Genomic DNA, 14943 nt, shown 5'->3' with positions numbered 1-14943 from the left:
AAAATTTGAATTTCATAAAAACGTTCTTGTGTCGTGAAATACTATTCATCTCTTGATTTCTTTCAACCATCTAAAAATGTAAAATGACTCCCAGCTTGAAAGCTGTATAAACACAGGTGGTGGGCCACATTAGGTTCATGGACCATAGTTTGTTGACCTCTGATGTGATTTCAGATGTGTGCTAGCCCGTGGAGCTGCCATATCAGAGGAATGACTCAGGAAAGCATACAACTTATGATGGCAGTATTTGGGAGACTTTAGTTCTTGCAAATTCAATTTAAACATAACTATGATTACTTCATATCTTGTTCTTTTGACCAGAGTCTATTTTCCACCTGAGGTATTGGCTTGTCCCCCTACGGGTGAAGGCCAGATCAGGATGAGTTGACCATATGGACTAGGAGAAGGGGTGGAGGTTCCCAGAGTAGAGCATCCCAAGTCGACAAGAAACCACACTCAACTGCTCATTATCCTTCCATAAGTCTTTAGGTCAAGGCTTCATGCTTAGTCCTGCAAGAAGAAGCCATTGTAGAGACATCATTCCTGGGATGGCAGTTCTCAGTCTGTTGGGGACTGGGGGGGCAGGGGGAGATTGGAAGGATGATCGTACAAACTCTGGTGAGCTCATTTGTTCTCTCAAGCTCTGTTGTAGTGGGGGAAGCAGACATACAAATTTATACTCTGAGGAGTGGGATGGAACTAGAGACAGACCACAAACCCAAAACAAAATCATGTTGACTTTAGGCTGTCTTGAGATACATGCTGGGATTGGCCCACAGAGACAGAATAGAGCAGGGTTGGAGTTTTGAAAGAGCCTGGAAGAGGGAACCAATAGGTGTTAAAGGGGAGCTTGGGAGCAGCTTCACTGAGGTGAGAGCTACACTCCAGTCAGACAGTAGAAAGAACTCAGTGTGCTCTGCAAAGCCAGGGGCAAGTCTTAGCAGACAGTAGAAAGAACTCAGTGTGCTCTGCAAAGCCAGGGGCAAGTCTACATAATGGTCCAACCCCCAACACACTGTCGGAAAGAAAATGAGCTCTAAGATGTGTTTGGGGAAGACAAACAGGTAGTTGGTTTCTGATAGCAAATTCTCCATAGATCTTCTTAGAGCCACTGCCAGAGGTTTGAAGTTAGAAGAGGAAGGGCGAGCTTACCTTGTTTGTATAGCAACTGGTTCCTGGATGGTTCCACACTGCAGAACACAATGAGTTATCGTCCCCTTTCTTCTACTGCTTTGTCCATCGTCCCCCAGGCTACCTTTAGGTGTGAAGGCCAAACTCAGACTCAGAGCAGCAGTATTTCCTGTGGGTCTGTGGAATCCGAGAAAAGAGAGCCTAGGGAGATGGTATGAGAACAAAGGTGGCCCTTTAGCCTGTCTGTATCAGCTCAGCAGGGAAACAGGAGCCAAGGGAACAGAAGGGAGAGGAACACCCTGAACTTCCTCAGCACAGCCTTCCCTGAGGCCTCGCAGAGCTAGATGTAACCTGACGCCTGGTGTCCCAGGGAACTGTGTGGGTGAAACAAACAAAAAAGTAAACCTCCACACAGAAAAAGAGAAGCCTCCACACAGGCTGCTGACCAGCAGAGGACCTGTGCTCTCCCATACAGTCTCACCCCCAAGCAACTCAGTCTCTGCACACCAGGTGGGATTTGGTGGCAGTCTTTATCAGCCATATGTAATAAAAGTGTGTTCATATGGCACAGAGTGTTGAGTATTCCAGAAAAAAAAAAGATTCACAGAGTCAGTCTGGAGGAGGTCAGTACATACAGCATTAAGCAATCCCAAAGATCATTAGAACACACTTTTTGTCTGTTTTTGTTTGATTTTTGTCTCAGAGAGAGGGTCTGGAGCAGTGGAGGCGATCCTCAAACTCACTGTGTGTAGAGAATAGCCTCTGGACAATCCTAATAGACTCCTACCTCTGTTTCTGAGGGTTAGGATTACAGCATGTACCAGGATCCACCATAACATATACTTTTAAAAGCATTGTTGAAAAGGACATTAGCTCCTGAAGCCTGCTGTCTGAATTTTCCTCCCTAGAGTGAGCCAGCGAAGTCAGGGAATGGTCTGGACCACGCCAACGCCATTTGGCAAAAACAGAAGCCAAGACAGATTAAGGATTTGCCCACAACATCTGTCATAGGGCGTGCTCACACAATTTTACTTCAAATTACCCAGATTTTAAGTGACTATGAAATCAAGTTAATGGGTGTAGCCAGCCCTTTTGTTACTGCTGTGGGTATTAGTGTGCTGTCTGCTGACTCCCTGTCTGCATTTCCTTCATGAGGACAACTTAGGATGAAGCTGACATCATTAACGTTTGCCCCTTGCTGTTGCCTCCTGCGGAGCCTTCCCTAAGTATTCATTGTAAACAAGCCCGCAACATGCAGACACACAACTGACCACATCATATATATACTCATACACACATACACATACCACACACACACACACACACACACACACACACACACACACACACACCACTCTGTTTATTGATTGTATCACAAACTTACTGGAAATGTTATGCTTACGTCCACCCACCCATTCATCCCACTAGGATTATTGGCTCCATGAGCTCAGAGCCTGGGGTTCCCTGTATATATCTCTGCCAATAACAGTGCCTGGTTTGTACACAATTAACACCGTAATGGCATTAAAAATATTTCTTTGACCTGTGGAAGGTTCTACCCCAAAGGCCATTTCCTGTTGAACTTGGAGAATCTGTCATGAGCACACACACACACACACACACACACACACACACACACAAATACACACCATCCAAATAGCAAGGATGTCAACACAGGCCTTGGCCCCTCTTCACCAACCTGGGCTGGACCTCCCCTCTCAGAGCGTCCATCTTGTTGCTTAGGCAGAAATAGTAGCCATGCACTCTGGAAACCTACATCAAGCCCCTGGAAGCTCACTTAGGCCAACAACCCCTTTTAACTTTTTAAACTTTTGTTTTCATTATAATAAAATTATATGGCCATGTAACTATTTCCATAATGAAGAATCAAATCTACCCTTCTCCATCAGTGAACTTATTGCAAGAAATCATATTGATAACCTTTTGAGGCTTTGGGGGGTTGTTTGTTTGTTTGTTTGTTTTTGTTTTTGCTTGTTTGTTTATTTGTTTGTTTATTGTCTTTTGAGACAGGGTTTCTAGGTAGCCCTGGCTGTCCTGGAACTCACCTGTAGACGAGGCTGGCCTTGAACTCAGAGATCTGCCTTCCTCTGCCTCCTAAGTGCTGGGATTAAAGACATGCTCCACCACAAGCAACTGGGGCTGACTTTTTTTTTAACCAATGTTAACTGGCCATCATCCAGAAGCTGCGTTCATGCACAGTTATTCAGTTTTATTGCTGAGTCCTATCCTAGTGTATGGCTGTACCGCATTCACCTTAGCTAATCACCTTTGAAAGAAATGTCACTTGGAGTTTGGATGAATTATGAATAGAGCCACCATAAACATTTAGAAAATAGGTACTTATTTCCTCACTGTAGGAGAATGCCTTGGAATCGGGTCACACTGTATCATTTTGTGTTCCCCTCGGCACTGGGTGAGAATACTGGGAGCTTCACACAGCCCCGGGGCTTACTACTGCCAACTTGTTTACTTAAAAAATAAATAAATAAATGGAACCACTAGAGTGTATCTGCAATAGTATGTCCCCTGAAAGAAAGGAAACTGCCGTGACTGAAGATCACAGTCTCAAAGGCTGACAAACCACCTTCTAGTCCCAATCACAGGCCAGTTGGGAAGAGGTGGATAGTACCAAGGCGCAGCAGAAAGCTTTCAGAGACCATCCGGAAGAGCACGCTTCTAAAGTATTTTCTATATTACCCCCATAAGACTGCCATACTAGAGTGTGCTCAAGCTTATTTTAGTACTCTGATCCAAAACTAACTGTTGAGTAGTCGTGCCTTCTATTTTCTTACCTGAAACAAGCTAAAAAGCAATAGTACCATTTCTTCTTAAAGTTTGTGCTTGTCTTGTCAGGTAAAGGAGTTCGAAACATAAACTGATGCTTAGAGATTGCCTGGATTTCTCCTGTGTTTTGTTATGTGTGCCTGTATGTGCATGATCACTAGCATGGGCGTATTTGGAGGTCAGAGGACAGCATTGGGATCTCTTCAGTCACCTCTCCATCTTACTTTTTGAGACAGGATCTCTCACTGAACCCAGAGCTCACTGTTCCAGCTGCTCTGGCCTTCGAGCCCTGGACTTATCCTGTGTCTATCCCCCACTGCCAGGGTTACAGATGGGCATGGCCACACCTGGCTTTTGTGTGAGTGTTAGGATCCAAATGCAGGACTTCATGCTTGCACTTTGCATGGTGAGCCATCCCTTACCCCCCAAATAGTTTAATCCAAAATACAACCGAATTGTTTTTGTATCTGAATATATTTAGTTTTCCTTCTTTTTCCTCTTCTCCCACGGGTGACTAACTAAGACACCCAAGCCATACAGCAAAGTTTCACTGAACTTGAATAAGAGAGAGCTAAAAGCCAGTTAGTTTCTGGAGCACATAGGCAAAAAGGTGGAGTGCCCCCCAGAATAGCCTTTCTGAGCTTCCAGGGAGTTTATCTGGCTGATGCCCAGAGCTGCCTTCACGCCCACCTGCATCAAGCCTGAACTCTATTCGATGAATTGAGTTTACTCTCTCCCGCTTCCTGTCCCCAAACAAAAAACTTGATCCCATGGAGGTTTTAGGCTTTTTCCCACCAAGAAATTATTTCTCTTACTTGTCCTTAACGGATATGACCATTTTCCAAGAACCTTTTATCATTTCTCTGAAAAATGAGCGTCTATTCCTCAAGCCCAACTCACAGCCATCCCTTTGGCTGCTGACCTGATGTTCCCAGCCAAAGTATCAGTGGCATGAAGCACTGTCTTGGCTTTCCTGCTTGTTTTCCTGCTTTTCTAATAACAGGAGTGGTTGTCTGGAAGAAGTGAGGACCTCTGGCATTGCAGGGCCCTGAGGCCTATGTGTGCAGAAGTGAGGCCCAGGCTATGGGTCCTGGGACACCGTGTCACTTACCAAATAAACAGGGCCTCAGAAAACCATGTCCACATCGTGCATGGGAGAAGTTTCTCGTCTGTCCTGTTCTACTGGGCACCAAGTACTCTTACTAACCAATCCTAAAACTAAACGAACTGCACGCTCAAAGAAAGGACCAGCACGCTGTGGGTGGAGATAATCGCAGCCTGCATTTTCAGATAGAGCAGAAATGCTAGGTCCCGCATGGTAAGAATTCAATCCAGTCTTTCAAAGTTATAAGTTTAACTCTTTGTTGGTCTTTGCAAGTTTAGTAATGTAAAGACCATGAATTTGCTGGAAAACTGGATGATGAAAAACTATTGAATTAAGAAACTGGGAAAAGTAAAAGAGAAAACAGGCTAGAATATGGGATGACCAAAGAAAATGTTTGTAACGCATTTTCTCTCTCTTTTTTTTTAAACATTAGAGAGTAATGCACTGGGATCTAACAATGTTGAAGGCAGGTACACACCACATTGTGGTGTGAAAGCTGAATTAATACATGTAGGGACTGCTGGAACTGTATACCACAGTGTTTCAATGCAAGGCACATGATAATAGTAGAATTAAATGACCAATTAGACTGTATTTCCTGTAACATAAAAAACAATTCATAGAATTATGACATTGGGTTTTATTGTTTAGGTAACAATGTTTCATGAGAGATAATGAAGAGAGAACATTTTAAATTGTGGTATATCAAAGGTAGAAGCTGCATGTTAGTTAACTCTGTGTACGGAGGATCTGTGTGCACTGTATCAGCTATATACATGTTAAGAACATATATGACAAAGTACAATAACACAAGAAACAGCTAAATGGGGAGTTATTCCTGGGTTATTATCACCTGGTAACATACACCTTTTACCATACAACTGTGTCACAGCTAAAAACATACTAATTAGCATACATGGTGATCTATCTGCTTAATCCAGTACAGCCCTGGTGGGAATATATAAGAGTGTGCTAATATTTCACAGTCAAGGCTAAGTTCTGGGGCATGAGCTCTTGTGATTAATCCATCAAACACACCTGAGGCGTCTGTTTCTGTTTTGGGGAGAAAAGCAACGCTCTGACAGAGACCAAGCTTTACTGTGCAGATGAGGCATTTAATGAGACATGCTTCTGCCGCACTGGCCTGAAGTAGATACGCTGATGAACATGGTGACCAGCAAAAGAAGTCGCTCTGTGGCAGAAACAAAAGCAGGCTTTCTGACTAAGCCTGCAATCTATTCGAGCTTCCAAATATGACAATTATTACTCTTTCCTGGCTTGCACCCTTCTTCCTTTCACTAGGTTCTAAATATAGTAAACAAAGTAGCCCCCTCTACTTTCTCCTTTGCTGAAACCATCAGATGAAAATGACCCCGACATTCACAAAACATCCAGGTCTGGTTGGTTTAATAAGGAGTCCAGACGGATACATGAAGACTTTCACTATTGTAAATTTCTCATAGTAAAACGGCCATGGAAGCTCAAATCACCGTCCCAGTCTTACTAAGGTGCATGCTTTTAAAATGTCTGAAAAACTTAAAAATTATTGAATAGAGTTAATTTTTGTTGAAATTAAGGCCTTTAAAATACTGACACAACCTGTGTATCACATTCAAGGGGTTCTGTTGTGGAGAAATTTAAATTTTACATTGTATTTTTTATAATTCAACTTCCAACCACAAAATAGATGGGGGAGATAGGAGGAAAGGGCCAGGGCTCCAGCCACTCTTAAGAGACACTTGAAGGTAAAGCCTGCCACTCAAAACTCCTTTTGTCTAAACATTCATGCCTCAAATTTTATACTTCAGGAAACTAATTTGGAGTGAATGGGGACCATTTAGACATCTCTCTTCTCCTCATGCTTTCTCTGTCTTGCAGCCTCTGGCCTCTGCACACAGAGAGCATCACACACCCCTTCCTTTGTAATTTTGATACGAAAATTCCAAGAAGCCTAATGAAACAGAGCCAGCAGTAAGCTCTCTGAGTGCTGAGGGCTTCTTTTGTTCAGGCTAATCACAATGAAAACAGAAATGGGAAACCCCCCACGGGCCCTGTCCCCACTTTTCCACCCATCCAACCCTTCTCAAAGGGCTTTCGGATTGTTTACATAATCCGAATACTGTATTCCTCCTCTCTCAGCTTGTGGCTGCTCATCGTGGTGTGCCATCCTAAATAAAAGAACCAATTTTAGGCGTCTCTGCTGTCTCAAGAAGCAGTTGTTAAACAGCCTCCCAAGACAATCTTCAGATTCTGACTTTAAAAACAAAAACAAAAGACACACAGACCTTAATACTCAACTTAAAAAACAACTACAACAACAATAGTAAGAACACGGAAAAAGAAACGACCAATTACTGGTTGTAGTGAGTTTCCTATCATATGGTCTCTACCGAACACCCAGAACATTCATGGCCTTTATTTATTTATTATTTATTTATTTTTGCATTTGGCATTTGTTCTTAGGCAAAGGTTAGGTTTCTCACCTTCTGCGAGATAATGATCATATTTTCTCTAGCTTCAACTGGAACGAAATAATCAAGATGGATTTTAAACTAATTTAAAAATCGAAGCAAGCCAAGAATTTGTAAGTTTAACCTATTAATGGGGTCAATTCCAAAAGAAGCATCCGTGTTGTAACTACAATTACCAGATCAGAACATATTTTGCTGGTTTGGTTTTGAGATTTGTCCCTTGTATGAACTATAAATAAGAAAAGACTGTTCTGTTACTCAGTTTCCTGATGTCAAAACGGATTGATTTAGTCAGGCTCATTTCCTGGAATGGGGCAAATTCCACTCAACTGATTATACCTTTTGGTTTGCAATATGACATAAGAAATATATTATTCAAGTGTTTTCCTGATTGAATAGTTAATATTCATATGATGTTTATGAGCAATTGTGTACAATTTAATATGCATTGAGTACTATTTGGGAACACGGGGTTCCGTTTTTAGTTTATCAGACTTATTACCGAAACCAGTTCATTACAATCCCAAACTTGAAACCATAAGCTAGCCTGGCAAATCTTTTTCTCTCTTATAACTGGAATACTTCATCTGAGCACCCAAATGAGGTTCGGCTTTAACTTATAAACATTTTTTGCCACCTAAACAATTTACCTTTAAATTCGCTAATCTCTAAAACCTACTGCAGTTGTTAAATCAGCCATAAATTCTTAGGGGACAACTGACTTTATGGTCCATTCTAAAGTGGGAGGCCCATCTACAGGCAGGCAGAAAGCCTCATCCAGGGCTATAAAGGAGTTGAAGCATTTTTCTAAGCAAGCTGTCTCTTGGTAAGAGGACTTCCGGTTTTTACCTTTTACACGAATCACATGTCTTTGAATCTTGAGTATATCCTAAGCCTTTGCTTACTGCAGTTTCCTGTGGGGTCAATTTCTGCACATAGAAGTTCCCTCACAAATCTACCCCAAAAGGCAGAATTACTGAAATACTTTCTTAGATAGTTGTGCATACATGTTGATATGTGTGCATGTGTTTAGGTGAAAAACAAAAACAAAACCCAAAAAACAACAGGCTCCAAATTCCTTGGCCCCTTTTGCTCTTCAATTCCAAAATACTTCCAGGAACTCCAGCACAGGTCCAAGAGGAGCCGTGAATTGGTGAGCATGCCCCACCTTCAGACCACTTGGTTTCCATTCACTGCTGAGAGCTGAAGCCAAAATGAAGCTGGGGGGAAAAATCTATTTCCTCCCCAGTTAATGAGATGGGTCTTCCTTAAACATTCCAGCTCCCTCCGGCCTCTCACTTGCAGGCTTCCTCAGTTTGCAGCTTTTTAACAGCATCATCCAGGAGCTCCATCGACTCTCTGAGAGACACGTGGATTCTAAACGACTTGGGCTTAATGGTCAGGCCATAACTGAAACTCATGTTTGAGGACTCATTTTGGTTAGCCTTGAAATTGCACTGATGAGCAAGGATGGAGATGAAGAGAAACAGAATCATCTTAGACAGCTCCTCGCCGATGCACCTCCGTTTGCCCACTGAGAATATCATCACACTGCTGGCTAGTGCCTTGTTAATGAAGCCGTCCTTGTCCAGGAAGCGGGCTGGATCAAAGTCCTCTGGGTTAGGCCACTTGGCTGGATCATGATTCACAGACCACTGGTTAACAAAAACCACCGTATTCTTGGGGATGTAGTAACCTAAAACAAAGGTGTTGGCGGTCGTGGCGTGTGGAATGGTGACAGGCAAAAAACTAGAGAATCGCATTGATTCATAAAGAAAAGCCATGACATATGGCAGGTTGGGCTGGTCACTCATGCAGGGCAGGCGGTCCCTCCCCACAACCTGGTCCAACTCAGCCTGCACGCGGGCCTGAACATCCGGGTATCTGTTTTGATTTTAGTATGAAAGGAGGGGGGGAGGGAGGGAGGGAGGGAGGGAGAGAGAGAGAGAGAGAGAGAGAGAGAGAGAGAGAGAGAGAAACAAAATCAGTTCATCTTTCCTTAGCAGCACACTACACTTCTATTTTAATTCCACAAAGTATCTAGGTCTGTGACTGAATTACAATTTCTGAAAGAAAGTCTAAAACAGGTTATTAATTTCTCACACTCGGTCCTACAAGTTAAACAATAATTTTATTTTTCTGTGATAAGCCTCTTGTAGTCTAGGATTTATCTCCCATTGTGAGAAAATAAAACTCTCCAGTTTTTAATAGTCTAAAAATGCACAAGAGTATACATTTTAGACACCCAGGAAAATATTTGCCTATCTTTTAAAACCTACAGACCTAACAAATGGACTTACAGCTAGACGTTCACATACACATTTTAGCATGTTCATTTTATATCAGTGTAGTTATAAAATATATTTTCAATGTTTTATAAAGAAATCTACAAAGGCAAAAGGGCCCTGGACCCACAGAAGTTAAAATGCTACCCTGAAAGCAAATTATTTTTCTTCCCTCATATCCTTAGGCAATTCCTTGTTTCTATTTTATAAAGTATTATTGGTCTGTGGATAAATGACGCTTCGCATGTCCTAAACTCACAAAGCAGAGACCCAGCTTGTAATATGAGGTACCCATTATAGGTCTGCACTGCTTTTGCTAGGAACAGGGACAATTCTTTTGGAACTCAAAATCTTCCTGCACAGCAAACTCTATAAAGGCAATTCCTTAACCTCTCATTTTTAAATCCAATATTACATACCTAGAAGTCTATTTTCAGAAAATAGCTTAAAAGGGATAATGATGTTTAATCATAGCAATGCTCAAAACTCACAATGCAGCCAAAACCTGCATTAATTAATGTTAAACCTGATTATATCAATGTATATAACTAAAACAGGATATTATGTAGCCATCAAAATTGCTAAAATCTGGGCTGGAGAGATGCCTCAGTGTTTAAGGTGTACCAGTGGCGACTGCATCAATAAAATGTGTATCTAACTGGGCATCGTAATTTGCCCACTCTGGTTACATAGCCTTTTCAGGAAAAGGAAAAATAATGTCACCTTTATTTCATTGAAAGTGACCCTGAAATGGTTTTATTTCTTTGGAACACATGGAGAAAAACTTATACAGCTCAATAAATTTTTTTTTCTTTTTTCAAAGAGTACCCGCTTATCTTGGGATGTGAAAGACCTGACGATACAATCTAGGAAGACCTTTTTTCCTAATCTTAGGTTCAATGCCCTTTAAGAGAATTTCTGCCCCCTCATCTCACTAGTCCCATTATGTTTCCACGATTTGACTTTAATATTGAAAAGCTATTTTAAATATACTTCCCTTTTAAAATGCGAAAGCAGATCTAAGGAAATACGAATTGTGTGAATTCCAATAGGAACCAGATCCTGTGTGACAAATTCACAGGTGAGCGCATCTTCAGCACTTCTTAGGGCAGTGGTTCTCACCCTCCCTAATGCTGCAACCCTCTTTTGGTGACCCCCCAACCATAACAATATTTCCGTGGCTACTTCAAAATTGTAATTTTGCTACTGTTATGCATTGAAATGAATCTGTGTTTTCCTGTGGTTTTAGGCGACATGGGTCGAGTGACCCGCCAGTTGAGAACCGCTGTCTTATTCTCTAGGAAAACAAGTAGTGCTTCTAGATAAAATACAAGGTAAATCTGAATTTTAGGTAAATAATAGGTAATTGTCAAATTCCCATAAAGGATTCATTTACTTAAACCACCTGAGTGCGAGGAGGAGGATGTGGGGGCGCTGCTTAATCCTGGTGTTCAGCCTTGCGCTATAGAGGTCTGCTCCCTGGCCCAGAGATCAAGACTCCCACCAGCACCTAGACTCCTCTCTAGAGGATGATGGCACGCCACAGAAGTGACTCCACCTGCTTAGCCTCGAGGTAAACCTTATTCTTAGGTTGTCCTCTGGGAACAGACCTCTGCTGGCTTCCTTAGCCTGGTAAGAGAACCCTGCCCGAAGCTGGAAGTAGGGCCAGAAAAGGACAGCCTCCCCGGTACCCGCTGTGCGCGCTGTGTTTAGTTACTGCACACCCCTTAAACTTGGAACCGGTCCAATTTTGCTTCTATTGAGCCGTGGAAGGATCAAAGCTGATAGGCCGGCACAGTAAAATTCTTATTTGTTTGGTTTGTTGGGTTTTTTGTTTTTTTGCTTGTTTTTTGTTTTTTTGTTTGTTTGTTTGTTTGTTTTGTTTTTGGTGGGGAAGGATTCTTAATACATTTGTTCCCTGTCACGGGGGAAAGGGGATTGGGAGTGGGGCGCAACATCAGAGATGCTGGAAAGTCCTGGCAACACTTGGAGGGGGAGCACATGTCTTGGCCTGCCCAGTTGGACCCGGCCTTATCTTACCTGAGATCTCAGTTTCGAGGAATTGGGGGTTGGGGGCGACGCAGCGCGAAACCTCAAACCCTGCACCCAGCGGCACTCCTTTTTTCAAAGGAGGAAAACAAGGACCGGCCCAGCCCTCCCGGAGGCTTTACCTGGTAAAGAGGATGAGCAGCCACAGCAGCGCGGTGGAAAGGGTGTCCTGGCTGGCTCCGAAGATGTCCGTAATAGTGGCAGGCACATCCTCCAAGTCCAGCCCGGAGGAATCGTCGCCAGGGGCCCCAGACGCTTTCTTTTCGGCGGAGAGGATGAAGGCGTCCGTCATGTCTCGAGGAGCAGCCCCGGGCACCAGGCTTTCGCGGTGCCTCAGGAACTTGTCCAGGACGAAGTTGCTGAAGTTGCGGTTGAGCTGCTCGAACTCGCGGAAGGTGGTGCGCACCGGGTTGGGAAATAGCTGCAGCCAGGGCAGCACATCCACCAGGCTGCCCGCACCCACTGTGCGCCCAAACTCCTCATTGTGGCTGAGCAGCTCTAGGAACTCGGCATCGTCGTGGTTGTACCGACAGCCGAAGCACACAGCGCTCATGACGTTGGCCACTGCCACAATGACCGGCTGCGTTGGATCGAGGAAGGCGCCGCCGGCACAGCGCCGCACCAGTACTGCCACCAATTCTCGAGCCTCTGCCAGCGCGTGGCCCTCGAGGAGACCGCGACTGCGCGGGTGGCGCGTGGAGAAGGCACGCATCGTGCTATAGGCCGAGCGTCGCTGCGTCTTCCAGTGCTCAGAGTAGTGGCCGAACGCCAGACTGCGGCCACCAGACACCACACGGAAAGAGGCGAAGGGCGGCCGGTCCGCGAAGATGCTGCCCTGCTGCACCAGGGCCTGGTGGATGGCACTCTCTCCATTCAGCACCACCACGGGACAGCTGCCCAGACGGATCTGGAAAACGTCGCCATAGCGCCTTGCAAGGCGAGCGAAGTACAAGTGCGACGCCTGGCCAACGGCCGCCGCATTTCCGATCAGTGGCCAAGGAAAGGGACCTGGGGGCGAGGACCACGGTTTCCGTTGCCACTGTCGCAGCAGCCACTGGCCTAAGTGCACGGTGGCCAGGACGGAGAAGAGTAGCAGAAGAGTGGTCTGCTGGGTAGACAGCGAGCTCAGCTGCTGTGGACTGTCTGCACTAAGGCTGGTGGCCATGCTGGGGACACAAAGGCAAATCGTGAAACTCAGGTGTGCAAAGGAAAAAAAGAGTGCCCTCCATCCCGTGTCTCGGCCCCAGCATGGGGGTTTACCCTGAGACTGAGTAGAGAGGAGGCAGTGCATAATTCAGGTAAAGGCTAGCTTTCTGGGTAAGATGCTTAAAACTACGTTTCCTACCCAACCCAGCCTCCAGCAGATACCTATCGGCTTCCAAATCCCCAGCTGCCTAACGGTTCCCAGAATTCCAACACATTGCCGGTGGGTGGCAGACACTGAGGCAGGTTTCTTTAAAAGTACCTAATACCCCCACCCCTGATCTTCAAGAACTGCCTTGAAGAGACCTCGGGAAGGTGGCTCCGCGGACAGACTGACCTGCGATGAAGCGTGGTTTCCAGCGGTGTAGAGCAGCAGGGTCTGGGAGAAGCTCTGGAGCCTCTGCCCAGATTCTGGCAAGGCTTCAACCTGAGAGTCCCCCAGGGACCCGGAGGCCTAGACACCTGAGGCCCGCTGCTTTAGCACCTACTCTTGGCTCAATCAGAGCCTAAACTTAGATTAGGATGGAGGACAGGGACAAAAGTGTCTCAAGTTTGCACCTGGGACTCCGCAAAGACAGGGCTTTCTCACGGAGTTGGAGTTGCAGTTGAGAAGGGTCAGGGGTGGGAGTTGATAAAGTGGAGTTAAATCCCAGCCCGCTGGCAGTTTTCAAGCTGGCGTCGCAGAGGTGTCTGCAACGCACCCCAGAGGCGATGCGCCATCCCTCTACTCGGGGATTTTAAGGACTGGGCAGAGACTGGAGGAAGCGGGACCTTAGGGGGTGGGGCGTGAGGGGCGGGACGCACTGCGAAAATCCACAGATCTGTGAGTTGGGTCTCACATCCGTGCTCAGGGTGACCCAGGGTGGTCCAGTGGGAAGTCCGCGCTGCTGGCTGGGACCCTCCTGAAACAATAGCTGGCAGCTTTGTTAGGATCCGCCTTGTAAAGTTTTCCTTTGGCGACGAGGGCTTGTCGTCAGTCATCCTCCACCCCCGCCATCCCCAAGTCAAGACCCCCACGCTTTCCCCAGAACCGAGCTTGGGACAGAATTTCCAACGCCTCTGCGCGCTGGAGCAAAGCTCAACCAAGAGCACGCCCTCCTCCTCCAGGTGACTCGAGTTTAGTGCCTTGCTTATGATCCTTAGGCACCGAGCCAGGAAAAGAAACTTGCTATTTTAATATCAGGGCAGCTTGGTTTGCCTTGCCTTGATCTTTATCTTAAGGTTTTACAAAGCATTTGGCCCCGCGGCCGCGGCCCTTTGTGTGCACAGATCTCTACCTCTGAGATTTGGAAACCTTGAAAGTTCTCCCGCCCCAAGGCGTGCAACATCCTTCTGCACACAAAGCTCTCAGAAGGCAAGGCTTTCAGCGTTGAAACGACAGGAACTCTGCCACCTGCTGGACACGCGTGACAGCTCAGGTCGCCCCAGGCAGTGATCCAAGCTTGGGCGCCAGAGACAGTCCTGGAGCACCAGACCGGAGAGGGGGCGGTGAGTGGGAGGAGGAGGCGGCTCTGTACGCCAACAAACGGTTGGGTTGAAAAGTTTCTGCTGTCGCCTCCCCCTTGCGTGCGGAGCTGTGCCTTGCGTGCGCCGCTTCTGGGAAGTCGGCTCCAGTCATCTCCCTGGGCGCTGCTCGCGGCCGCCCCTCCCGCGCTTCTCACGACACCTGACGCGCCGAGGCGGCGGCCAAGGGCGGGGTGCCTGCCGCCACCACCCTCGGCGGCGCACGCACAGCTGCCGCCCGCAGGGCCTGCCCTGAGGATGCTCGATCGCAGCCAACTGGTCGACCCCCACTCACTCAGCTTCTTTTCCAAACTAGCCTCGGGGACGCTTTCTTCAAAGAGAAAGCCAAGGATGTCAAAAGGCCTGGGAAGCAAGGTATCTTGCAAAACAC

At 45.9% G+C, this 14943-nt stretch overlaps 1 protein-coding gene across 1 annotated transcript; it reads right to left on the bottom strand.

Moving 5' to 3' along the window:
• Positions 1–5679: 5679 nt before the first annotated feature.
• Cyp1b1 (cytochrome P450 family 1 subfamily B member 1) lies at positions 5680–14724 on the bottom strand. The gene is made up of 3 exons (XM_021186571.3): positions 13387–14724; positions 11969–13012; positions 5680–9396 (listed from the first exon to the last, which is right to left on the bottom strand). The coding sequence occupies exons 2-3, from the start codon at positions 13009–13011 to the stop codon at positions 8808–8810; spliced, it is 1632 nt and encodes a 543-aa protein (XP_021042230.1). The 5' UTR covers position 13012; positions 13387–14724; the 3' UTR covers positions 5680–8807.
• Between the last annotated feature and the right edge of the window lie 219 nt (positions 14725–14943).

Source organism: Mus caroli, unplaced genomic scaffold (genome assembly GCF_978045245.1).
Source record: "Mus caroli unplaced genomic scaffold, Mus_caroli_1 scaffold_18, whole genome shotgun sequence".
In the NCBI taxonomy this organism is placed as follows: domain Eukaryota; kingdom Metazoa; phylum Chordata; class Mammalia; order Rodentia; family Muridae; genus Mus; species Mus caroli.
The sequence above is the reverse complement of the archived record's forward strand: the minus strand, read 5'-3'. Positions and strand labels throughout refer to the sequence as shown.

Bases quoted from the DNA above. Each gene is read 5' to 3' on its own strand.
- Cyp1b1 (XM_021186571.3), bottom strand. From the start codon at position 13,011: ATGGCCACCAGCCTTAGTGCAGACAGTCCACAGCAGCTGAGCTCGCTG. The intron at 9,397-11,968 runs GTAAAGCCTCCG...AAATCAAAACAG, and splicing joins CTGCTCATCCTCTTTACCAG to ATACCCGGATGTTCAGGCCC.